Genomic DNA, 27,200 nt, shown 5'->3' with positions numbered 1-27,200 from the left:
TAAGTGTCCATCAATGGATGATAGGATAAGATGTGGTACATATACATAACGGAATATTCAGCCATAAAAGGAAAAGAAATCCTGCCATTTGCAACAACACGGATGGATCCAGAGGGTATTATGCTCAGTGGAATAAGCCAGGCGGAGAAAAGCATACCAAATGATCTCACTCATTTGTGGAGTATATAAACAAAGCAAATGAAGAACAAAAGAGCAGTAGACTCAGACACTACGAGACTAGTAGTTACCAAGGGGGAGGGGGGAGATTAACGGGCACAACAATTCACAATCATAATGTAGGTCGGTCACAGGGGTGGTAGTACAGCATGGAAAATACCGTTAATGGTTCTGTCACACATTACTACATTGGTGGACGGTGACCGCACTGGAGGGGGTGAGGGCTTGATAATTTGGGTAAATGTTAAAACACTATGTTGTGTATTTGAAACCAGCGTGAGATTGTATATCAATGATATTTGATTAGAAAAAATACTAGCATGGTATAACGTATTCCTTTTTTTTCTTTTAACCTATTTGTCTTCATATTTAAAGCACATTTTTTGTTGGTATTTTATTCAATCTGACAAGCTCTTCCTTTTATTGGGACTTTTACACATTTAATAGTTATCCATTTTGTTAGGTTTGAGTTTGTCATCTCAAAATTTGTTTTCTATTTTCTCGTTTGTTACTTTTGTTTCTATTATTTGTTTGCTTTTTTACCTCTTTTCTACCCTCTTTTTGATTTTTACAAGTCTGGTTGGTGGGAACAGACACTATTTCTGGCCCTTTGTAAGCACCAAGCACTATTCCCTCTAGTCCTTTCCGATGGGAGTTTTCCTGACCCCAGGTAGCTTCCACACATGCATGCACTGATCAGCACAATATTCTAGGGGCATTGCCTACAGATCTCTGGGGTTCTCTATGCAGGTCTCCCCTCTCTGCTATTGTTTTCTGTGAACTCTAGCTGCTTTGGTTTCCCCTACTCTCAACTCTGTCCTCAACTTAGGGACTCTATCAAGTTGTGCCTCAGTTCCCCTTCCTGTGCTGCAGCCTGGTCACTCTCAGGGCTGTAAGCGTGGGCTACTACAAGAATCTTCTTGTTGGTTTCCCATTTCTCAGGAATTACTGTCCTTCACTGCCTGATGTCCAGGGTCTTGAACACTGCTGTTTCATGTATTGTCTTTTTTCTTTTGTATGTTATTTTGGGCAAGAAAGTAAACCTAGTCCATGTTACTCCATCTTGGTAGAAGTATAAATCCTCAGCCCAATTTAAAAAATTGCTCTAAGGAACCAATATTCAAGACTATGGGTGAAGTATGAGATACATAGATTAATGGAACATCATAGAGTCCAGAAATAGAGCCAAGCAAATATGGCAAGCTGATTTTTGGCAAAGGTGCAAAGACAATTCAATAAAGGGTAGTCTTTCCAACAATGGTGTTGGAAGCACTGGATGTTCATATGCATAAAAATGAACCCCAATTAAATATCACAACTTGTATAAAAATTAACTGAAAATGGGTCATGAATCTAATGATAGACATAAAACTGCAGAACTTTTAGAAAGAAACAGGAGAAAACCTTTATGACGGGATTAGGCAGAGTTGTTAGACATGACACCAAAATCACAATCCATAACAGAAAAAAAATTGATAAATTGTAGTTCATCAAAGTTAAAAACTATAAAGAGTACTGTGAAGAGAATCAAACAAGCTACAGAGAAAAAAAATATGTGCGAATCACATATCTGACAAGAACTTACATTCCAAATACAGTAGACCCTTTCTGCAGTTTCAGTTACCTGCAGTCAACGTTGGTCCAGAAGCAGATGATCTTCCTTCTGACCTACGGTCAGCTCAGTAGTAGCCAAACACTGCATCACAGTGCCTACATCATTCCCCTCACTTTGTCTCATCATGTAAGCATTTTATCATCTCATATGATCACAAGGGTGGTACAGCAAAATAAGGTATTTTGAGAGACCACATTCACATTTTATTATATATTGTTATAATTGTTCTATTTCATTATCAGTTATTGTTGTTCATCTCTTGCTGTGCCTAATTTATAAAATTAAACTTTATTATATGTGTGTATGTATAGGAAAAAACACAGTATATACAGAGTTTGGCACTGTCCTGGTAAAAGGTAGTCTTAGAACACATCCCCCATGGATAAGAAGGGGACTACTGTATATAATGAACTCTCAAAAGTCAACAGTAAGAAAACAACTGACTTCATTTTAAAATGGTCAAAATACTTGGGCAGACATTTCACCACAAAAGATATATGAGTGACTGCTATAGGCTGAACGTTTGTGTCCCTCCAAAATTCGTATGTTGAAATGTCAGTGCCCAATGGGATAGTATGAGTAGCCTTTGTGATGAGGTGATTAGGTGATGAGGGCTGAGCCCTCATGAATGGGAATAGAGTCTTTATAAAAGGGGCCCCAGAAAGCTTGCTTATCCTCTTCCACCACGTGAGGACACAACGAAAAGTCATCAGTCTGTAACTAGGAAGAGGGTTTGCATCAGAGCCTGACCTTGCTGGTACCCTGATCTTGGATTTACAGCCTCCAGAACTGTGAGAAATAAATTTTGGTTGCTTATAAGCCAGACAGCCTGTAGTATTTTTTAAAAGCAGCTTTAACAGACCAAGACAGTAACAGACTAAGCAAATAAAACTATGTTCAGCATTAGCAGTCATTAAAGAGATACAACCTAAAACCATGACCAGATACTACTGCACATTTAATAGAACAATAAGAAATATATATATTGACAGTATTAATTGCTGTCAAGTATGTGGAGCAACTGGAATTCTAAGACTTTGCTGGTAGAAATGCAGAATGATATAGCCACTCTGGAAAATAGTTGGTAGTTTCTTATAAAATAAAACAAACACTTAACATATGATTCAGCAATCCTATTCCTAGATATTTACTTATGGAATGGAAACTTATTTCCACACAAAACTTGTACACAAATGTTCAGCTGTTCTACTTATAATTACACACACACACACATACACACACACACAAAAGAATGGAAACAATATCATTAAACAGGTAAGTGGTCAAAAAAATGTGGCACATTTTATACAATGGAATGCTACTCAGCAATAAAAGGAAACGAACTTTGATGTACATAACAACTTGGATCAACCTCAAAGGCATTGTGCTGAGTGAAATAAGTCAGTCCCAAAAGTTACACACTGTATGTTTCTATTTATATGATATTATCAAAAAACAGAAAGCTGGAATGTCAGAGAACAGATCAATGGCTGGCACGGGTTAGGGGTAAAAGGAGGCTATAACAACAAAGAGAATTTTGGGTGAAAGGGAATTCTATCCTGATTGAAGTGAAAGTTACATAAATCTGTACATGTGCTCAAATTCACAGAGCTGCACATATAAAAAAAGTTCATTTTATTTTAATTTACAAGTTAAACACATTTCAAAGGGCATTCCAGGCACACTGAACAGCTATAACAAGGCTGTAACATGCCTGGTGTATTGAAGGAATAGTGAGGAAGTCAACATAGAAAAAGTGGAGTGAGTATCGGAGAGGACAGGAGAGAAGGTCAGAGATACAACGGGAGACCAGATCTTGGAAGGCTTTTATGCAATTATAAGAACTTTGGCTTTTGGGTGAAATGGGAGCTGTTGGAGAGTTTTGAGCAAGAGTGATATGAGCTGATTTCATGTGTTTAAATGTTCACTGATCTCTGTGTTGAAAACAGATTGGTGGCAGAGGTGGGGGAGGCAGAAGAGGGGTTCTCAGGAGGCTGTCTCAGTAACTCAGATAAAAATGATGGTGGCTCAGTCCGAAGTGCTTGTGACAGGTGCGGAGGGAAACAAAGTCCAGGTATATTTTGAAAGTAGACCCTAGAAAATTTTCTGATGGATTGGACCGAGAGAAATAAAGGCATCAAGGGTGACTGTTTTCTGGCCTGAGCAAACAAAAGAATGGACCTGAAGAGGGCAGCTTTAGGTGGAACAGGCTGCAGGGAAAGAATAGTAGTTCAATACTGAATACACAGTCTGAGATGCTATTACACAGCCATAGGGAATTTCACACTTGGCTGGAAGGACCAAGGTGCATCTGAGAGTCTTGGACCTATAACTGTAATGCGTGGTCCTCTGAGTAGAGAGGAACGGTGCAGAGTGCTGGGGCACCGCGGGGATGAGCGCTCCGGGAAGCTCACTCTGACTACAACGTGTGATCAGTTGAGGTACATGTTCAATTGAAGTATTTTTGCCCTAGTGTTGATTCAGGGATGAAGCATCCTTGACTTATTCCTCAAGACTGTCTCTATTCCAGAATATAAGATTCTAAATGGTGACTGAGTCATTGTTAAATGAATCTGTCTTTTCTTAAAGTACTTATTTGAGATATTCCTTCCTCGCTGACTTCTTTGCTACAACGGTGGAGTGAGGCTGGGCTGTTCGGCAGACACACGGCATGTCACCAGAATGCAGGGTCTGAACTGGGAACGGAAGGTGGGTAGCTGCGCATTTTATTAACATGCAGAAGATTGGCTCTTTTAAACACATGTTGAGATTTTTTTCCATTTCCCTATCATAACAAGGTAAATTTTTTCAAGGAAGAGATACTGATGAAACTCACCTTTTACATCAATTTCATATTCTTCAAGGCATTTGAAATTCATTAATATCTCAAGGGATACACTGGTCACGGTTACCTTAGACCTATTACACAGTATCAGAAATAACAAGATCTAAATAATTGAACAGAATTCGATAAAGTTCATCTCTTCCAAAAACAGAATTTTAATTATAATCAAAGTGTGTTCACTTTAAATATTAACAAGTTCATCATTTACATACAGGGCTATATATTAGAAAACAGATGAAAATTAAAACAAGTTTTATCTTTTGAAAGTTCTTCCAAATTTAGTAACTGTAAACTGCTAAATATACACCTAAACAAAATGTATGTATCATCAGAAAAACACAAGTGGCTCTAACCGGAGAAGAGCTGTAATACACATACAGTGGAACATAACTCACATAGGCACAATTTAAAGGCATGTCTCAAGGTATAAAACAAACCAAAAAAAAACACACAATAACTACAAATTCAAGCAAAAATCATGGCTGATGTTCTAAGCTAATGCACCAACACATAATGCTTTCCAAGAGAAAGTAGAAGGGATCTCAAGATTTTATGTAGACCCATGATTTTTACTCCTTTGTTCTTCAACACAGAAATAGTGACTTAGTCTTTTCTTTTTGCCTTTGAATTAGACTTATGTTGGTTTTCTGTTACATAGCAATGACCCAAATAAATCATAAAAAGTGCTATCAAAAACCTGTTCTATTTAGAACTCAGTAACCAAGATATGTTTCTCATTTTTCCCTGTACTTCTATTTCCCTTAAAAAATACTCTAAGGAAACTTTACAGACAATGATGGTAAAAAGATCAAATACTTTTGAGATGCAAAGAAATTGGCACTAACATGGGTTCACAATAAATTCCTCCTCATTTATTAAACTAGAAGTGCAAAAAAAAAAGTGAAATCATACCCCCAAACAGATATGGGATAAAAAGTACTAGAAAAATAAAGAGGCATTTAGAATTGTGGTGTTTCTGGGTATTTGAAAGACCTTTCATAACACACAACCCCATCTCAGTTTTTGAAAGTCAGTGCTCTCAGCGGTTATAAGTATGATGGTCTTCCATAGCTAAGAGTTCTGGAAGGGAAAAAAAAAAGAAAAGAAAAGAGAGATAAATATCTGAAAGGTATCCTTAATGATCATAAATACTGACAATAGTACTCAAAATCAAATATGACATAACCTGAGTGTCAATCAGTTGTGCTTTTTTCTCCCAGTGGAAGGCGTTCCCATAACTGGAGCAACTGTTCACCAACCTGAGGTTCCAGCTCCTAGGTAAATCAAAAGTAAGAATGAACAACTGGATTGAGTTTTTTTTACTCACCAGAATATGTACTGATTAAAAATGTAAGAAAAGCACTTTAAATTTCATTTTTCTACAAGAATACGCTAAAATTATATGGTTTGCATGGCTTTCATTCTTTCCATTAAAGTTTATGGAAGTGACTTTCAGACTTCAGAACTGTAGTTAACCTGCAAATTTTATAAATATTTGTTGCAAAATGGTAAGACATTTCCATGAAGTTCTTCTGCAAATTTTCTCTATCTGGAAATAATGAATTTTGTTTTTATGAAGATTTAGCTAAAGCACTCAGCTTGAACTTCCAAAGGTTAACTGTGAAACTTGGCATATTAGATGTTTTGGAGGGTTTTTCTCAAGAACTTATCTTAGGTGACTGTATAAAATTCTTATGAATCAGGTTTATTCCAATATCATTATTAAAGAATAAAAATGAAAATACCCTTATACTACATATACACAATGGAATATTATTCAACCACAAAAAGAAAAGAATCCTGCCATTTGCAACAACATGTATGGATCTAGAGGGTATTATGCTCAGTGAAATAAGCCAGGTGAAAATGACAAATACCAAATTATTTCACTCATTTGTGGAGTATAATAACAAAGCAAAACAAAAGGAACAAAACAGCAGCAGACTCACAGACACCGAAAAGGGACTAGTGGTTACCAAAGGAGAGGGGTTGCAGAGGGTGAGTGGAGAGAGTGGAGAGGAAGAAGGGGACTAAGGGACACTATAGTCCTTTTTTTTTCATTTTTTGGTTGTATCTTTCTTTTTCCTTTTTTTTTTTTTATTAAGGTATCATTGATATACACTCTTATGAAGGTTTCACAAGAAAAACAATGTGGTTATTTCATTCACCCTTATTATCAAGTCCCCCCCCCACACCCCACTGCAGTCACTGTCCATCAGTGTAGTAAGATGCCACAATCTCCCCACTTGTCTTCTCTGTGCTACACTGTCTTCCCCGTGACCCCTCACACACCATGTGCACTAATCATGATACCCCACAATTCCTTCTCCCTCCCTCCCCATATGCCCTCCCCTACCCCTCCCCTTTGGGAGCTGCTAGTCCCTTCTTGGGGTCTGTGTGTCTGCTGCTATTTTCTTCCTTCAGTTTTGTTTCGTTGTTATACTCCACAAATGAGGGAAATCATTTGGTACTTGTCTTTCTCTGCCTGGCTTATTTCACTGAGCATAATAATACACTCTAGCTCCAACCATGTTGTTGCAAATGGTAGGAGTTGTTTCTTTCTTCTGGCTGAATAGTATTCCATTGTGTATATGTACCACATCTTCTTTATCCATTCATCTACTGATGGACACTTAGGTTGCTTCCATGTCTTGGCTATTGTAAATAGTGCTGCGATAAACATAGGAGTGCATCTGTCTTTTTCAAACTGGGATCCTACATTCTTAGGGTAAATTCTTAGGAATGGAATACCTGGGTCAAATAGTATTTCTATTTTTAGTTTTTTGAGGAACATCCATATTGCTTTCCACAATGGTTGAACTAGCCAACATTCCCACCAGCAGTGCTGGAGGGTTCCCCTTTCTCCACATCCTCACCAGCATTTGTTGTTCCTAGTCTTTTCTGTGCTGGCCATCCTAACTGGTGTGAGGTGATATCTCATTGTGGTTTTAATTTGCATTTCCCTGATATTTAGCGATGTGGAGCATCTTTTCATGTGCCTATTGGCCATCTGAATTTCTTCTTTGGAGAACTGTCTGTTCATATCCTGTGCCCATTCTTTAATAGGCTTACTTGCCTTTTGGATGTTGAGGCATGTGAGTTCAAGGGGCATTATAGTTCTTAATCATAATATAGGTAGGTCACAAGGACAGTAGCACAGCACAGAGAATACAATTAATGACTCTGTAACATCTGACTATGTGATAGACAGTGACCACATTAGAGGGTGTGAGGACTTGATAATATGGGTAAAAGTTGAACCACTGTGCTGGGTATGTGAAACCATCATAAGATTGTATATTGATGATACTTTAATGAATAAATAAAAGAAAATACCCTCATACAATTGAAAAGAATGTCATTTATAGTCCTCTTTGTGACATGATGTGCATTTAAAAAGAACTCAAAGGCTTTCAGTGATATGAGGCAAGTCACTATGGTTCAAATAAATTATCAGCTGTGTGACCTTAGGCAAGACTAATTCCTCTGAGTCTGTTTTCTCCTACATAAAATTGGGCTAATAACACATTTTATGCATTAAACTAAATTACCTTGGATAAAGCAGCTAGCACAGTAGTTCATACACACACTAATTTCTATCACCGTAACTAAAGTACATATTAGCAGCATTATGAAGGCAAAGCAAAATGTCACAGAAATAAGACAAGTCACAAAAGTATAAATAAAGACTGTTACTTATGTCACATAATTAAAGCCATAAAGAAGTTAAATACTGTTGTTATCCTTAGGTTTCAGTGAAATTACTTTAGAATTACACTCAGTGTTAATCATATCTGTAGTTAGTAATACAACAGGAGCTTCTGTGAAGTAACCTGTGAAAGATTTTACATATGCATATTATAAAATAAATATTAGATATATGACAAGTCAAATTTATGAAACGTTAAAAAACATTTCTGGCATGAACTCTGTCAGACATACTTGTAAGCAGGTTTTTACTAGCTCTTTTTCAAATCTGAACCACTACCTCCCATGTGCATATGGAATATACAATTTGTAGTCTTATATTTGCTCCTCAAACAAGTCATTGAATAATAGCAAAACAAAACAAAAAGAAAAGTAAGACAAGAAATATTAGTGCCATTGTATACCTGCCCGTCTCTGCTGATCTGGACTTTCTTGTTGTCATTCCAAGGATTGAGTAAATGGTGTGTAAACTGAAAAGGAAGACTTTCTTTTTGTATCCACTCCACCTTAAACACTCCTCCTAGTCCAGCAGAGCCCCAGTCCTGGCTCTTCTCCTTTCCTATCTCAGAAGAAATCCTAGAAAATCCCTGTGGGTAAAATGAGGTTTGGGAAGAGGGAAGGTAAGGGTGATATTAAAATGTCTAAGTTCAATTTATCTGAGAAAGCTCTGAGTTTTCTAAGGTAAGAGCTAATATTAAAATAATAGATATCTAACAAAAACCAAAAAAAAGTTGCTTATTAAGTGTTTTTCATAAAAACATGTATTAGCAATTTTAGAGGAAAAACCAATCCCAGCCTTCCAACATAATTTCAAATATAAAGGTATTTTCTAAATAATGTATCAACAGTTCTAAACCCACATTTATTCTGATAAATGGATACAATCTAACTTTTAAGTTTTTACTTACAAAAATTATAATAATGTCAAATAATTTCTTATTTTGTAAATTCAGATTTATATCAAGTCAAGATGAGTTAAGAAACATACTCAGTTTCCTGATTGTCAATACTAACTTCCTTGGTCTAGTTAAATAAAATTTAACTAAAAAGTTAGCTTCTCATTATTTTTAATCCACCTGAGAAATAGTAAATCTAAAGCTGTCTTCCAATGGAGAAATTGTTTATTTGGAGATGCTCTGGTAAGACAAGGCAAAAAAAAAAGGGATCCCTACATATGATTCTCCTGAAGAAATGCAATATACTCCTTATTCCCAGTGAAACAAGATGCATTTTTTATTCCAATACAATAGAAAGCTAGGTTTGAGGAGTGGTTTTAATCTCTGTAGTCTAACTTTGTCAGAACAACCCCATTATACTGTTGCAGGATGGCTCACCTGAAAATGTCCAGATCCTTGAACAGAAAATACCAAGTAAACCATGCTGCTTTCCGAAAAGGCTCGATTTAGCTTCCGTTCATTATTAGGGGTTGTAGACCAGATACCCTTCTGTTGAGAAATTTCAAGGTTTCTCAGATTGCTACTCTTCATTATGAAGTATCGAATAGGCATGTTTGGTCTTGGTGAAGGAGATTTTGAGCCCTGTAAGAGAATGCCTAAGTTTTTGAAAGGTAATTTGACCTTTCAAAATGAATAGACTCTATTAAATAACATCTTCATAAATATAAACCAAAATATTTTACCAAATATTCCACAAATGCAAATAACTCTACCATGCCTGAAAACCTACACAAGGCTCAAGCAACATGAGATTAAAGAATCAAAACCAATCATTCATTTTCAGAGCATTCGAACTCCCTTATCAAGGATCCTGGACTACCAATAGAATCCAGTGGTCTCACTGAACTGCAGAGAAAAGAGCTCATAGTTAAGAGGCCATGGTAGTCAGAATTTCTATAGTAGAATACTAGACATAGGGAGTTGCATGGAAAGAGACTTAAGGGGAACTGCAAAAGGTTCTCCACAGTTTCTGGCTAAGTACTGACCTGTACATATGTCAGAAAAAGTGACTTGAAGCCACAGAAAGTCCACAGGAAAGCAGGAGAACAAACAATTCCCAGAGCTTACACGTGGTTGGAAATATTTCATGTTATCCCCAGCCAGAATGGTAAGAACTTGTAAGACATGGGGCATTAGCCCACAGAAAGATCACACCTTAGTACTGGAACTAAATCAGTATCAGAATAAAAATTGTTCTACATCCACACTAACACTGCTTAAAATTAAATCTCAAGAGGATTAAACTGATTGCGACTAACTATGTACCAGATCCATGTCTAATATTATTTAAAGGAATACAATAAAAATAGCAGCCAGACAAAATTATAAGTAGTACATGAAAAACAGGAGAATATGACCCATAACCAGGAAAAAAAATTAATCAATAGGAATAGACTCAGATCTGACAGATGATGGAATTAGGAAATGAAACATGTTAAAACAGCTATCATAAATATGTTCACTGTGTCCAAGAAAGCAAAGGAAACATACATATGGATGAAAGGAGAAATGGAAGGTATTTTTTGAAGACCCAAAGAGTGCTCTATAAATGAAAATATAATAGTTGAAGTGAAAATACACTAGAAAGAATGCATAGCAGATTAGTCACTACAAATGAAAACATCAGTGAATTTAAAGACTTATCGATAGAAACTATCTCAAATGAAGCAGAGATAAAAACAACTGAAAAGAAATGAAGAGAGTATCAGTGATCTGTGGAATAGTATCAAGTGGTCTTACCTTTCTGTATCCACAGTCCCAGAAAGGAAGGAGAGAAGTAAGGGATAAAAAATATGTGAAGGAACAGTGGTCTTAAATTTTCCAAAACTGATGGAAACTAAAATTACTTAGCTTGAAGAAGAACTATAGAGAGAACCATACCAAGTCATATCAAAATCATATTGCTGAAAACCAGTGATACAAAGAAAATATGAAAAGCATCTAAAGGAAAAAAGACACATTATATACAGTGAGACAAAAATAAGAGTGACAGTAAACTTACCATCAGAAATTATATAAACCAGAAGATAATGTAGTGACATCTTTATAGTAATGAAAGAAAACCACTATCAACCTAGAAATACACACAGTAATGATATCTTCCAAAATTAAGAGTGAAAAACTTTTCAAGCACCAAATATTACAGAATTCATTTCCAGAGTATCTGTACTAGAAGAAATGTTAAAAGGTTTTTCAGGAAAAAGATACATGATCCAAGATAGAAATTCATATCAACACAAAAGAATAAGGAACACAGGAAATGGTAAATATTGAATAAATTATAAAACACATTTTTCTGATTTTTGGCAGAAGATAATTTACTATGAAGTAAAAGATAATACATTGTGTCATTTATGATGTAGGTACAAATAAAATATATCAACTCAATAACATAAAGGACTAAAAGGATAAAATAAAAGTACACCATTGTAAGGATCTCAAACTATACCTGAAGTGTCATAATACAGATTCAAGATACACTAGGAAAAGCTAAAAATGATTTCACTAATGAATTCTACCAAACATTGAAAGAAGAAATAATACCAATTCTACACATCTCTTCAAAAAGTTTAAGTAGAAGGAATAGTTCCCAACCAATCTTATGAGGCCAAGCATTACCCTGATACCAAAATCATATAAAGATAACACCAGAAAAGAAAATTACAAAGTATTCCTCATGAATAAAGATCCCTCATTTAAAAAAATTTTTGACTGAACAAAATGAAATCAAGCAATATTTTAAAAGGATAATAAATCATGACCAGGTGAGATATAAACCTTAGAAAAATCAATCAAGGATTTACAATTGCATTAAAAAAATTAAATACCTAGGAATAAACCTAACCAAGAAGGTAAAAGGTCCGTTCTCTGAAAACTGTAAGACACTGATGAAAGAAATTAAAGAAGACACAAATAAATGGAAATCTATTCCACGCTCATGAATAGAAATAATTGATATTGTCAATATGTCTATCCTGCCCAAAGCAATTTACAAATTCAGTGCAATCCCTATCAAAATGCCAATGGCATTTTAAAAAAAACTAGAGCACATAATCCTAAAATTCATATGAAACCACAAAAGACACCAAACAGCCAAAGCAATCCTGAGAAAGAACAAAGCTGGGAGGGTTATGCTCCTTGACTTAAGCTATGCTGCAAAGCTACAGTAACTAAAACAGTATGATACTGGCACAAGAACAGACCCATATACCAATGGAACAGAATAGATAGCCCCAAAATAAACCCATGCATATATAGTCAAATAATATATGATAAAGGAGCCATGAATACACAATGGAGAAAAGAAGTCTCTTCAATAAATGGTGTTAGGAAAACTGGACAGATACATGCAAGAGAATGAAACTGCATTACTGCCTAACTCCATATATACAAATAAATTTGAAATGGATTAAAGACCTAAATATAAGACATGAAATCATAGAACTCTTAGAAGAAAATGTAGGCAAAAAATCTCTTGAACATAAGAATGAGCAATTTTTTTTCTAGAGGTTTCCCCAGGCAAGGGAAACAAAACCAAAAATGAATAAATGGGACTACATCAAACTAAAAAGCTTCTGTACAGCAAAGGATACCATCAACAAAACAAAAAGGCAACCTACAATATGGGAGACAATATTTGTAAATGATTTATCTAATAAGGGGTTAATAGCCAAAATATATGAAGAATTCAAACATTCAAAATATATAAAGGACAATATAAAAAAACAACCTGATTATAAAATAGGCAGAGGATCAGAGGAGCTGAACAGACAGTTCTCAAAAGAAGAAATTCAGATGGCCAACAGACACATGAAAAGATGCTCCACATCGCTAGTCATCAGAGAAATGCAAATTAAAACCACACTGAGATATCACCTCACACCAGCAAGGATTGTCACCATTCAAAAGACAAACAACAACAAATGTTGGTGAGGTTGTGGAGAAAGGGGAACCCTCCTACACTGCTGGTGGGAATGTAAATTAGTTCAATCATTGTGGAAAGCAGTATGGAGGTTCCTCAAAAAGTTCAAAATAGAAATACCATTTGAACCAGGAATTTCACTCCTAGGAATTTATCCTAAGAATGCAGCAACCCAGTTTCAAAAAGACATATGCATCCCTATGTTTATTGCAGCACTATTTACAATAGCCAAGAAATGGAAGCAACCTAAGTGTCCATCAGTAGATGAATGGATAAAGAAGATGTGGTACATATACACAATGGAATATTATTCACCCATAAGAAGAAAACAACTCCTAACATTTGCAACAACATGGATGGAGCTAGAGGGTATTATGCTTAGTGAAATAAGTCAGGCGGAGAAAGACAAGTACCAAATGATTTCACTTATCTGTCGAGCATAAGAACAAAGAAAAAACTGAAGGAACAAAACAGCAGCAGACTCACAGAACCCAAGAATGGACTAACAGTTATAAAAGGGAAAGGGACTGGGGAGGATGGGAAGGGAGGGAGAAGAGGAATAAGAGGCATTATGATTAGCACACATAATGTAGGGGGGTGCACAGGGAAGGCAGTATAGCACAGAGAAGACAAGTAGTGACTCTAAGGCATCTTACTACGCTGATGGACAGTGATGACTGTAATGGGGTATGTGGTGGGGACTTGATAATGGAGGGAATCTAGTAACCACAATGTTGCCCATGTGATTTTATATGAATGATACCAAAATAAAAATAATAAAATAAATAAAAGAGTTCTGAGAGAACTCCTTTGATCTTCCACCATGTGAAGTTACAAGACAGCCTTATATGAACCAGGAAGCAGGCTCTAATGAGACACAGATCCTGCCGACACCCTAATCTTGGACCTCCAGCCTCCAGAACTGAGAAATAAATCTGTGGTTCACAAGCCACCCAAGTGTGAGGTATTTTGTTAGAGCAGTTCGAATCGAGTAATAAGACATGAAGGGAATTGTCCTAAGTGAAAAAATATAATCTCAAAAGGTTACATACTATATGATTTCATTTATATAATATTTTTGGAGTGACAGATTATACAGATTAAGAATAGATTAGTGGTTTTCAGAAATAGTATGTAGAGGAAAGGAGGTGAATATGGCTACAAAAGGGTAGCACATGGGAGCTTTTTCCATGGAGTTATCTATATTTTGATTGTTATGATGGACACATAAATCTACAAGTGTGATGAAATACATACAACTAAATACACACAAACACACAAAAGAGTGTTTATAAACCTGGCGAAATCTGAATAATACTAGTAGATTATACCAATGTACGTTCCTAGTTGTGATATTACAGAATAGTTATGTAAGGTGTTATTGTGAGAAACTGGGTAAAGAGCATAGGATATCTCTTTGTGTTACTTCTTACAACTACATATAAACTGACAATTATCTCATAATAAAACATTTTTTTAAATCACTTAAAAAATAAATAAATAAAAGGTATACATTTTGGTAACAGATTAAAATACTATCACCTGAAGGTGATAGCTTAGTAAAGCAGTTAAGTAAATAAAATATACTGTCTATAGTAGTGTTCCTATTAAGCAATATAAGAAGTAAAATGACACAAAGAGAACCCATTCACTATAATAAATCAAGAACAAAAAAATCTTGAGAATCTTAACAATATAGACAATTTTTATAAAAGTTACAAAAAATTAAGATACTAATAAAGTTAACAGAAGGTATAGTTGCATAGAAGAATATACTAAATTTCCTGGAAGCAAACATTAAATTAAAACCACAAAAGAATTGCTGGTTGCAGAAAGGATTACAAAAATATGCCTACTGAATATTCAATAGGTAAAAAATAGGTAAGATTATCAAAGAATAGCTTAAGTTACAGGTACATCCTCTACTACCAGATTCTAGGAATTATTAAAACACAAAACTACTAAATAAGATGGTACAATATGAAAGCTTAAATTTACAGGAATAGAGTATAAACAAAGTTTTAAGTGCCAAATGTAATTACATAATGATTAAAGGATCAATTCAAAAAGAGGATATGGCTGTAAATCTCTGCAACCAACCCAGAAGTGCCTAAGTATATAAAGCAAATATTAGCAGACATAGAGGGAGAAATTGGGAGTATTACAATAATAGTAGGGCACTTTAACATGCCACTTATATCAGTAGATAGATAATACAAACAGAAAATGAATAAGGAAATAGTGGTCTTAAATGACATTAGACCAGATGGATTTTATAATAAATATATACATATGTATAGATGGAATATATATATTCCATCCAAAAAATGCAGGATACACATTCTTTTCAAGTGCACATGAAACATTCTTCAGGATAGATCACATTAGGTCACAAAACTAGTCTCAATAAATTTAAGTACACTGAAATCATATCAAACATTTTTTCTGACCACAACAATATCAAACTAGAAATCAATTACAAGAACACTGGGAAAAAACACAAACTTGTGGAGGTTAAACAACATGCTACTGAACAACTAAAGAAATCAAATATCTTGAAATAAATGAAAATGGAAACACTATGCTCCAAAACCTATGGGACACAGCACAAGTTCTGAGAGAATTTTATAGCTATATAGGCCTACCTCAAGAGAAGAAAATCTCAAGTAAACAACCTAACCTTACATCTCAAGGAATTAGAAAAAGATTGAATAAGCAAAGCCCAAAGTCACTAGAAGGAAGAAAATAATAAAGGTCAGAGCAAATAGAAATGAAATAAAAACTAAAAAATAATTTAAAATATCAATGAACCTAACAGTTGGTTCATTGAAAAGATAAGCAAAATTGACTAATCTTTAGCCAGACTAATTGAGAGAGAGAGAAAGAGACAGAGAGGGCCCAAATAGATAAATCAGAAGTGAAAGAGCAGTTACAACTGACACCACAGAAATACAAAGGAAAGACTACTTTGAACAATTATACATTAACACGTTGGACAACCTAGAAGAAATGGATAAATTCTGAGAAACATACAATCTTCTAAGACTGTATCAGGAAGAAATAGGAAACCTGAACAGACTGATTACTAATAATGAAATTGAATCAGTAACCAAAAAACTCCCAACAAACAAAAGTCCAGGACAAGGTAGTTTCATGGATGAATTCTACTAAATATTTTTAAAAGAGTTAATACCCATCCCTCTCAAACTATTTCAAAATGTTGAAGAGGAAGGAATGCTGCTAAACTCATTATACAAAGCCAGCATAGCATTGCCCTGCTACCAAAATCAGACAAAGACACTACAAAAACAAAAAATTACAGGCCAATATCCCTGATGAGCATAGGTGCAAAATTCCTCAACAAAATATTAGCAAGCCAAATTCAAAAACACATTCAAAAGATCATATACCATGAACAAGCAGGATTTATTCAAGGGATACAAGGAAGCTCAATATCCACAAATTAATAAACATGATACACCACATTAACAAAATAAGGTTAAAAGATAATATGATCATCTCCATAGATGCAGTAAAAGCATTCTACAAAATTCAACACACATTCATGATAAAAACTCAACAAAGTGGGTACAACTGTTCACTATGTAACTTATTCATTATGTAAGAATTTGTTCTCCATGTAAGAACTTGTTTGTTATGCCTCAGAAGATTGGAGACTGACGAAAATTAGGCTTGGGGTGGATTAATGATTGTGCATTGAGCATTGACTCCCCTATACAGAATTTTATTGTCGTTAACAACCATTTGATCAATAAATATGAGAGATGCCCTCACAAAAAAAAAAAAAAAAAAAAAGGACTTCAAAAAAAAAAAAACAAAGTGGGTACAGAGGGAACATATCTCAATATAATAAATATCATATTTGACAAACACACAGCTATCATACTCAGTGTTTAAAGCTAAAAGCTTTTCCCCTAAGATCAATAATAAGAGAAGGATGCCCACTCTCATAATTTTTTCAACATACATTGGAAGTCTTAGCTATAGCAATCAGACAAGAAAAAAAATGGTATGCAAGAAGAAAAACTGTCACTATTTGCAGATGACATGATACTATATATATATAAATACTATATATACAAAACCCTAAAGATTCCACCAAAAAACTATTAGAATTAATAAATGAATTCAGTAACATTGCAAGATACCAAGTTAATACACAGAAATCTGTTGTATTTCTATATACTAATAACAAATTGTCAGAAAGAAATTAAGAAAACAATTCCATCCACAATTCTATCAAAAAGAATCAGATACCTAGGAATAAATTTAACCAAGAACGTGAAAGATGTGTACTCTGAAACTATGACATTGATAAAAGAAATTGAAAACAATGCAAATAAATGGAAAGAGATACATGCTGATAGATGAGAAGAATGAATGTTGTCAAAATGCCCGCAATACCCAAAACAATCTACAGATTCAGTTCAATCTCTATCAAAATACCAATGGCATTTTTCACACACCTATAACAAATAATCCTAAAATTTATATGGAACCACAGAAGAACAGCTAAAGCAATCTTGAAAAAGAACAAAACTGGAGGTATCACACTCCCTGACTTCAAGCTATACCACAAAGCTATGATAATCGAGACAGTATAGTACTGGCACAAACACAACACATAGATCAAAGTAACAGGACAGCCCAGAAATAAACCTATGCTTATATAATCATTTAACCTATGACAAAGGAGGCAAGAATACATATAGTGAAAAAAGGCCTCTCCCAAAATAAACAGTGTTGGGAAAACTGGGAAGCTACATGCAAAAGAATGTAATTGGACCACTTTCTTATATATTATATACAAAAATAAACTCAAAATGGATTAAAGACTTAAATGTAAGACCTGAAACCATAAAACTCCTAAAAGAAAAATGGGCAGTAAAATCTGACATCAGTCCAGCAATAATTTTTTAGATCTATCTCCTCAAGTAAAGGCAGCAAAAGTAAAAATAAACAAAGGGACTTCATCAAACTAAAAAGCTTTGCACAGAGAAAGAAACTATCAACAAAATAAAAAGGCAACCTCCTAAATGGGAGAATATATTTGCAAATGTGATGTGATATCTGATGTGAATATCCAAAATATATAAAGGTCTCATACAACTCAGTAGCAAAAAAAAAAAAAAAATCCAATTAAAAAATGGGCAGAGGATCTGAATAGATGTTTTTCCAAAGAAAACACACATACAAGTGGCTAATAGGTACAAGATGCTCAACATCACTAATTATCAGGGAAATAAATGCAAATAAAAACCATAATGAGATATCACCTCACTTGTCAGAATGGCTATTATCAAAGAAACACCAAATAACAATTGTTGCCAAGAATGTGAAGAAAAGGGAACCCTCATGGACTGTTGGTGGGAATATAAACTCGTGAAGCCAGTACAGAAAATAGCATGGAGGACTCCTAAAAAAAATAAAAATACAACTACTATAAAGTCCAGCAATTCCACTTCTGCGTATTTATCCAAAAACACTAATTTGAAAAAATATATACAACCCTATGTTCATAGTAGCATTATTTACAATAGCCAAGATATGGAAGCAACCTGTCTATCATAGAGGAATGGGTAAATAAAACGTACACACACACACACACAAAAAAAAAAACATAAAAAAGAATGAAATCTTGCCATTTGAACAACATGGGTAGACCTAGAGGGTATTATGCTAAGTGAAATAAGTCAGAGAAAGACAAATACCATATGATTTCACTAATATGTGGAATGTAAAAAATGAACAAAACGGAAACAGACTTATAAACACAGAGAACAAACTGGTGGCTGCCAAAGAGGAGGGGTGTTGACAAATGAGCAAAATAGGTGAGGGGAATTAAAAGGTACAAACTTCCAATTATAAAATAAATAAGCCACCAGAATGTTAAGTACAGCCTGATTATAGTCAATAACTTTGGAGGCAGATGGCAACTAGACTTATCACAGCCGTCATTTTGTAATGTATGTAAATGCTGAATCAAAACTATATAATATTGTATGCCAACTACTCTTCAATAAAGAAAAAAACAGAATCATTCAGCAAGCTGCCATAATCAAAAACCTGAGAGTTAATTCAATCCAGCAGTACCAGCACCTCCAAAATAATATTGAATCTATTTCTCTTCGTAACAGCTTGCAACTACTACAGTTCTGAGCCATCATTATCTATTGTAAGACTACTGCAAAAGCCTCCTACTTGCCTCCTGTTTTCTATTCTTGCTCCTTCACTAATCCTTTCTCATAACCAAATTGATCTTTTTGAAGATAAATCACATCATATCACCACTACCTTACTTAAAACCCCTGATGTCTTCCCTTGCACTTCCCATGGCTTTCAAGTCCATGTCTTTCTTCCAACCTTACTGCATCCCACATTCCCCTTGATTATAATGTTCCCAGTTACATAACCCCTTTGTGTCAGCTCCTAGATCATTTCCTAGTGCAGAATCTTGGCCCTTGACAGCTGCTTCTACCTAGAGCTTATTTCTGCATCTTCACATGGTTGGCTGCTTCTCATATTTTAGGTCTCAGCTTAAATTACATCTCCTTAGAGAAACTTGCCTAGAGTCCCTTCCTAAAGTAGGACATCCCTAAGGCAGTCCTCTTTATTTCTTTCATAGTACCATGCAGATTATTTATGTTTTTGCTGTCTGTATACTCCCTCTACTGTGTAAATTCCTGAGGACAGAAACACCTTGCCCATCTTGCTTTGTTATATCCTCAGTCTTTGCACAATACCTGACACATAGTAGTTGCCCAATAAATACCTGAACCACTGAGTAGCAAAAAATTGGAAACAATCAAGATGTCCAACTATAAAGGAACATTTTAAATGCATTATGCACATTATACCACTTTAATGTGATAGAATATTTTGCAACCATTAAAATACTAGTTTTTTAATATTCTGTTCAATGAAAATAATGTAAAATAACAGTATGAGAAAATAAATTATGTAAACATTAAAAATATAAGTGCACAAGGATAATGGAATTATTACCACTTCCTTTAAATATTTACCTTTGTTATGTTAAACTATCATTAAACTCAAGGGGAAGAGAAAAACTTCCTATCAGCAAGATTAATAAAAAATGCATAAATCAATATCAAGCTAACTTAAGAATCAATTTCAAAAGAGTGGAATGCTTTAGTATTTTGTTATTAGTCTTAATATATCAAAAGGGAACTGCTACATAAATTTTTGTCCTTTCAAAATCTGTTAGGTTTAGAGGTTTAGCAAGAAAAAAAAAATTTCACTTCAAGAAGATTTTTACCTCGAAAGGATGAAGGTTCCTGAAGAGCATTACTCGCCAACCTAGCTGGTCCACCAAATACCAAGACAGTGACAGGTGTCACTGCTGAACAACATCAAATATTAGCTATTCTGTGGGCTCTGGTCATTTCGTCATAAATAAGCCAATCTGTAGGTAGTGCCTGAATTGCTGCAGCTTGACCATTGGCTGGAGGTATCTATTAGAAAAAGAAATAAAAAAGTTGTTTACTGTAGTTATCACATAATTTCCTGGCAATACTTATAAAATATAGAAAGTCCCTCAATGAAACAGATGATGTATAGTAGTACCCAAGCAAAAAATTAAAGCAGGTCATTGCTTAAGTAGTTTGTATAAAAGTCCTCATAGCACATCAACTCTTCCAACACCAAGATTTGATCAAAATTTTGTTTCAATGTTAAATTATATATATAACTAATTAATTTCTTAAAACAGGTTGGTATTTGGAGCATTTTTCATTAATCTTCAACTATCTAAATTACATTAGTTTCATCACAAGGCCTAAGAGCTTTAAAAATGTTTTACCTTTTTGTACTGTGGCTGACTGAGAACTGAAGTGGGATGAAACCGTACTTTCTTCTCCTTTGGCCCTGTCAATACTACATTATCTCTGTCCACGTGGATTAAATTAGGATACATGCCTGCAACCAATGCAGCTTTAACAACAGCCCAGTTCTCAGAATTTGTGTTAACATCTCGAATGTTACCACCACCTCGTGCTCTAACAAAACCTACAAGAGAGGGAAAAAAACACACCAACTTTTTCTATTTGTACAAAATATATTTTAAAACATACAATTCCTAAGTTTATGTTCAAATTCCACAATAGTTAATAAAATCTCCTCTGTTAAGTTCAAAATATAGAAGCAATGTTCTAAGACAGTTTAGGTTTGCTCAGGCTAAAATATGTAGAAGATTCATTAGGAACTTCAGGACTTCTTAAAAACTACACAGTCATATTAAGTTTTTCATAGGGCTTTAAAGCAGCTTTAAAGCTATAAAGCTGCCTCAGAAACATACTAAAATCATAGCTGAAAAACTATTTGACTGGTATATGTAACATTTTGCTCATAATAAACATGAACTGTGGCGGTGAAGTCAAGTAAATATGCAGTATTGTTGCTAGAATTTCAAAAGTCCTCCTATATTTCCCCATATTTGAGACTACTCTTAAATGCCCGGGTTCATTCCTTATATGACTTTGGCACTTCAGCTAATTCATGAATCCATATTCTGGTTCTCTTCTTCTATTTTCTTCAATGTACTAAGCTACTCAAAAAGAAATTCAAAGCAACAATTCTAAAATGAAATAGCAACACTGGCACCCTCTTTAAATATAAATAAATAAAGTGCCTTCAAGTGATTACTATTTTTTTAATGTCCCAAATATAGTAATTTCTATTTCACAGAGCTAAATAATTATTTATTGATGTGATAAAATATAACAACTATGATATCTAAATTGATCTTTGCCAAAAAACACATAACGTGCTCATTGGCAAGAGTATCAAAACATATTCATATATTTCTCAACTTCAGCTTTTACAATATCATTTTTTTAAATCAACAAACAAAAATTCAGGTCACACAGAAGTCTACAAAAGTGTTCATGTATGTAAGACAGAAAGCAATATGAAAATGTCATAAAATAAGATGGCATCAGTTAATACTAGAAACACTATGAGATATGGGCAGGGTACTCTAGGTGGTTTTAATAAGTTTTTTGAGGAAAAACTTCACCTGATGCTCTAAGTTGACCAAGCAAGTGAGTTCTCATGCCTATGATTATTTCCATGGTAGCTTGTGAAAGAAAGTTCTTTTCACAAAAGGCTCGCTCCCATCCATCACTTCGTGCTTTCTGCCATGCCTATAAAAATATAAATAACAAGATATATTCACCAGGTGGAGAAAGACAAATACCATATGATTTCACTTATCTGTGGAATATAAAGACAAAGCAAAACAGCAGTAGACTCATAGACACTGAGAAGAAACTAGTAATTTCTAAGGGGGAGGAGTTGGGGCAGCTGGGGGGTGAGAGGGAGGGGAATAAAGAGGCACAATAATTCATAATCACAATATAAGTTAATCACAGGGACAGCAGTACAGTATGGAGAATACAGCCAATGTTCCTGTAACATCTTTCTACACTGACAGATAGTAACTGAACTAGTGGGGTTGAGGATTTAATAATATGGATAACTGATGAACCACTGTGTTGTCATTTGAAAACAACATAAGATTGTATATCAGCAATATGTCAATTATAAAAAAGATGCATTCACCAATCGCTTCTTAGTTAGGCTGCAAAGTAACTGAAAACCACTACATTAACCACTCAAGGTCAATTCTTCTAAGACTTTATTTTTAAAAAAACAACTACAATAGATGCAGAAAACAGATTGGTTGCCACAGGCAAGGAGTTGCATGTGTGAAATAGGTGAAGGTGATCAAAAAATACAACTTCCAGTTATAAAATATATAAGTCCTGGGAATATAATGTACAGCATGGTGACTAGTTAATAACACTGTATTATGTATTTGAAAGTTGCTAAGAAAGTAGATCTTTTTTTTTTTTAAGCAAACTTTTTCTTTGGAGATATAACTGACATATAACATTAGTTTCAGATGCACAACATAGTGATTCAATATTTGTACACACTGCAAAATGATCACCTCAAAAAGCCTAGTTAACAGACTAAACAGCAGATCATAAAAGTTCTCGGGGCAGAGTTGAAAGGCAAGGACGAACCTCCTCCCAAAAATACATAAAACACGAAAATACAGCAAATAAAGCTAAGCCTGAAAACGACCTGAAAACTGTAGAACAGACTACCTACCTCTAGGGAAAAAGAAACAACTACACAGAAAAGGGTAAAGTGGCAGAGTCCCGATCAAGCCGAACCCAAGCCCTTTCCCAACCTCAGCCCACAGGCAGTACAAAGAGAAATGGAGATGGAGGGGGCAGAAGCCCAGGACCACAAACACCTGGCCCTGGAGATCTGCTCCAGGAGCACGAGCCCTCATTAAATGGTGTTCTGGTGAGTAGCGGGGCTGGACAACAGACAAGTGGAACACTCAAGGAGGCTGAGATCCCACCCACTTGTGGTCAACAGGCATGCTCCACCAGTGCCCATGAGAAAAAGCAAAGCAGGCAGTATGAAAGACTTCCCAAGAGCAGGAGGGGTGCCAGAGGGGAGAGTGTTTGATGGAGCTCTCTTCTCAGGAGAAAGGGCAGATGGAAGATACCTCCCCAGCCTGATCTCAGTCCAACAGGTTGGGAACTTTTGGGAGCCCCAGACACTCTATCCCCCTTGCTGCCAATGCAGCTCTGAGGCTCCTCGCTGTGTGCATGTCCAGCAGACAACCCACTTGGCACGGCAGTAGTGTCAGATGTTGCTGCCAAGCAGGCAGGAGACCCTCTCAGCACTCGGCTGTTTCAGCCCCCCTGGGGAGGTGCCCATAGGAACCAGTCCCAAGAGCTCCTTCCTCCTTCCAGGTGTCCAAGCCTGGTGCTGTATGCAAAGCAGCAGCACATCAGCCTTCCCACCCCATTATCCCTTCAGCCCCGCCATTGCTGCAAACCAGGCAGAGTGCAGCCCTGTACACAGAAAGCCCAACAGAGACCTCTGTGCTAATCACAAAGGCATGACCAAAGCAAACTGCTCACCTAGAATCAGACCACAACAAGCCACACAGAAAGGCAGCCCACCCAGTGCATGCCAACAGATGGGGCTCCCTCACAAAGTTATTACTCAACAGGTCAGGAAGCAGAAGAGACATTTAATACAAAAGAAGAAACAGAAACCCTGACAAAACAAGGCAGCAGAGGAATATGTCCCAAACAAAACTACAAGACAAAACACCAGAAAGAGGGCTAAATGAAACAAGGAATCATCAATCTTCTTGAAAAAGATTTCAAAGTAAAAGTCATAAACATGCTCACAGATCTACAAAAATATTCAAGATCTCAGGGAGGACTTCAACAAATGGACAGAATACCTTCAGACCTGAAGAATACAGTATCTGAAATGAAACATATAATGGAGGGATTTAAGAGTAGATTATTACAGGTTGAAGAAGCTGTAATGAAATGGAAATTAGGGAACAAGAAAACAATGAAGCTGAAAAACAGAAAAAATGATCTCTAGGAATGAAAGACTAATAAGAGAACTGTGTGACCAATCCAAATCGAACAATATTCGCACAATATGGGTACCAGATGGAGAGAGGGAGACTGTGTTATGAGTTATAAGAAGTACATATTTGGTCATTCATATGTCCAAATATATATTTCCCAGGTATATTTGGTTTTCATCCACAGTTCCTAAAAACACTGCAGACTTAAAGGTGAAATGAGGGTCTGTCATGTTAAAGAGACTTTTGGACCCCCTCCCAAGGGCTGGAGGCTGAAAGAACCAGTGGCCAATAATTCAATCATGACTATGCAATGAAGATCTCACAAAAACCACTGAGAAGAGCTGTGTCTCTCCACTGTGCTCTGCTCTGTATTGCTCAGTTGATGCTGCTTCTCACTTGTTGAGAGCTTCTATGCTTGGGGAACCACATTGCATCCCTGTTCCACAGAGCCAGGCCCCAAGCTCCACAAGTACAGAAGCTCCTATATTTGGGACCTTGTCCTGTATATCTCTTCATCTGGCTGTTAACTTATATCCTTTATTAAACTGGCAAATGTAAGAGCTTTCCTCAGTTCTGTGAGGTGCTCTATCAAATTAATTGAACCTAAAGGGGAGGTCATGGGAACCTCCAATCTATAGCCAGTAGGTCAGAAGCACAGGTAACTGCCTGGGGCTTGTAACTCGTGTATGGAGTTGAGGGTGGAGGGCAGTCTTGTAGGACAGAACCCTTAACCTGGGGAATCTGATGCTGTCTTAAGGCAGATAGCATTAGAATTGAGTTGAGTTCTCGGACACCCTGCTGGTGTTCAAGAATTGCTTGGTGTTAGCAGGTGAAGGAAGACCACCTCCCACATACTTACACACATGGGAATCAGGCCTGGGAACCCAAATGGAGTTATACTACTATTACTGCTGTGTAATAATGTTATGGTTATTTATATATATATATGTGTGTGTGTGTGTGTGTGTGTGTGTGTGTGTGTGTGTAGGGAAAGACTACACCATTGTATTTGGCATCAGACGAGTGGGAATCACAGAGACAAAGGGATAGAAAGTATCTTTAAGGAAATAACTGTTGAAATCTTCTCCAATCTGGGGAAGGAAATAGACTCTCATGTCATGGAAGCACAGAGAACCCCTAACAAAAGGAACCCCTAGGAAGTTGACACCAACACATATAATAATTAAAATTGCAAAGATCAAAGAAAAAGAGAGAGTACTGAAAGCAGCCAGAGAGAGAAAAACGATTACTTATAAAGGACTTCTTAGCAGAAACTTTACAGGTCAGAAGGGAGTGGCATGATATATTTAATGTAATGAAACAGAAGGACCTCCAACCAAGAATCCTCTATACGGCAAGATTATCATTTAAATTTGAAACAGGGATTACACAATTTCCAGACAAACAAAAGTGGAAGGAATTCACCACCACTAAACCAGCCTTGCAGGATATGCCAAAGGGACTGCTGTGGTTGGAAATGACCCAAGGGTTAAATAGTTTCCACCAATGAAAATAAACCCACAGGAAAGGTAGTAGACCAACTAGTACCAGGCAAGTATGAAATTAAATCAACTACTCACAAAATCACTCAAGAGATACATAAAAAGTGCAGAATATGACCTAATACATAAGAGTGGAGGAGGAAGAAGGAGAGGAAGAAAAGTAATTATAGATTGGGTTTGAAATAGAGTAATCAGTAATTTAAGATAAACAGTTATATACTAAGGAATCTATCCTTGAACCTTTAGTAACCACAAATCTAAAGACTCCAATAAATACACAAAAGAAAGGAAGAGAAGGAGGGAGGAAAGGAGAGAGGAAGAGAGAGAGGAAGAAAGAAAAAAACAGAGAGAGGAAAGGAAGAAAAGGGAAGGGAGGAAGAAACGCAGAAAAAAAGGAAGGCAGAAAGGAAGCAAAAAAGAAAATCTAAGCACAACATCAAAGAAAGCCATCAAATTTAATAAGAGTATATGAGAGGAAAAAACAGAACAGAGAATAGACATAAAAACAACCAGAACACAAGTAATAAAATGTCAATAGGTACATATCTATCAAAAATCACCTTAAATGCAAATAAGACTGAATGTAACAATCAAAAGATAGAGTGAAAGAATGGATTAAAAGAAAAAAGACCCATGCATATGCTGCCAACAAGAGACTCAGTTCAGAACCAAAGACATTCACAGACTAAAAGTGAAGGGATGGAAAAAGTTAGTTCATGAAAATAATAGAAAAAACAGGAGTAGCAGTACTTATATCAGACAAAATAGACTTCAAAACAAAATAAGTAACAAGAGACAAAGGACATTACATAATGATAAAGGGGTCAGTCCAGTGATATAACCACTATAATCACTATAACCAGATAAAGGATATAACCACTGTAAGTATCCATGGACCCAATATAAGAGCACCTAAGTATGCACAACAAATTCTAACAGAATTAAAAGGGGAAACAGATTGCAACACATTCATTTTAGGAGACGGTAACACACCACTCACACCAACAGATCAACCAG

At 35.7% G+C, this 27,200-nt stretch overlaps 1 protein-coding gene across 1 annotated transcript in view; it reads right to left on the bottom strand.

Moving 5' to 3' along the window:
- Positions 1 to 3,457: 3,457 nt before the first annotated feature.
- Positions 3,458 to 27,200, bottom strand: part of LOC118933500 (3'-5' RNA helicase YTHDC2-like) — a 78,249-nt gene continuing 54,506 nt past the window's right edge. The window contains 7 exon segments of the mRNA XM_057490528.1: positions 3,458 to 5,717; positions 5,824 to 5,911; positions 8,750 to 8,932; positions 9,680 to 9,897; positions 20,524 to 20,719; positions 21,067 to 21,272; positions 22,282 to 22,408. Coding sequence (XP_057346511.1) covers positions 5,831 to 5,911; positions 8,750 to 8,932; positions 9,680 to 9,897; positions 20,524 to 20,719; positions 21,067 to 21,272; positions 22,282 to 22,408 — 1,011 coding nt within the window. The 3' untranslated portion in view covers positions 3,458 to 5,717; positions 5,824 to 5,830.

The sequence above is a fragment of the Manis pentadactyla genome, chromosome 13, assembly GCF_030020395.1.
Source record: "Manis pentadactyla isolate mManPen7 chromosome 13, mManPen7.hap1, whole genome shotgun sequence".
Taxonomy (NCBI): Eukaryota; Metazoa; Chordata; class Mammalia; order Pholidota; family Manidae; genus Manis; species Manis pentadactyla.
Note: the sequence above shows the minus strand (reverse complement) of the source record. Positions and strands in the feature narration are given on the sequence as shown.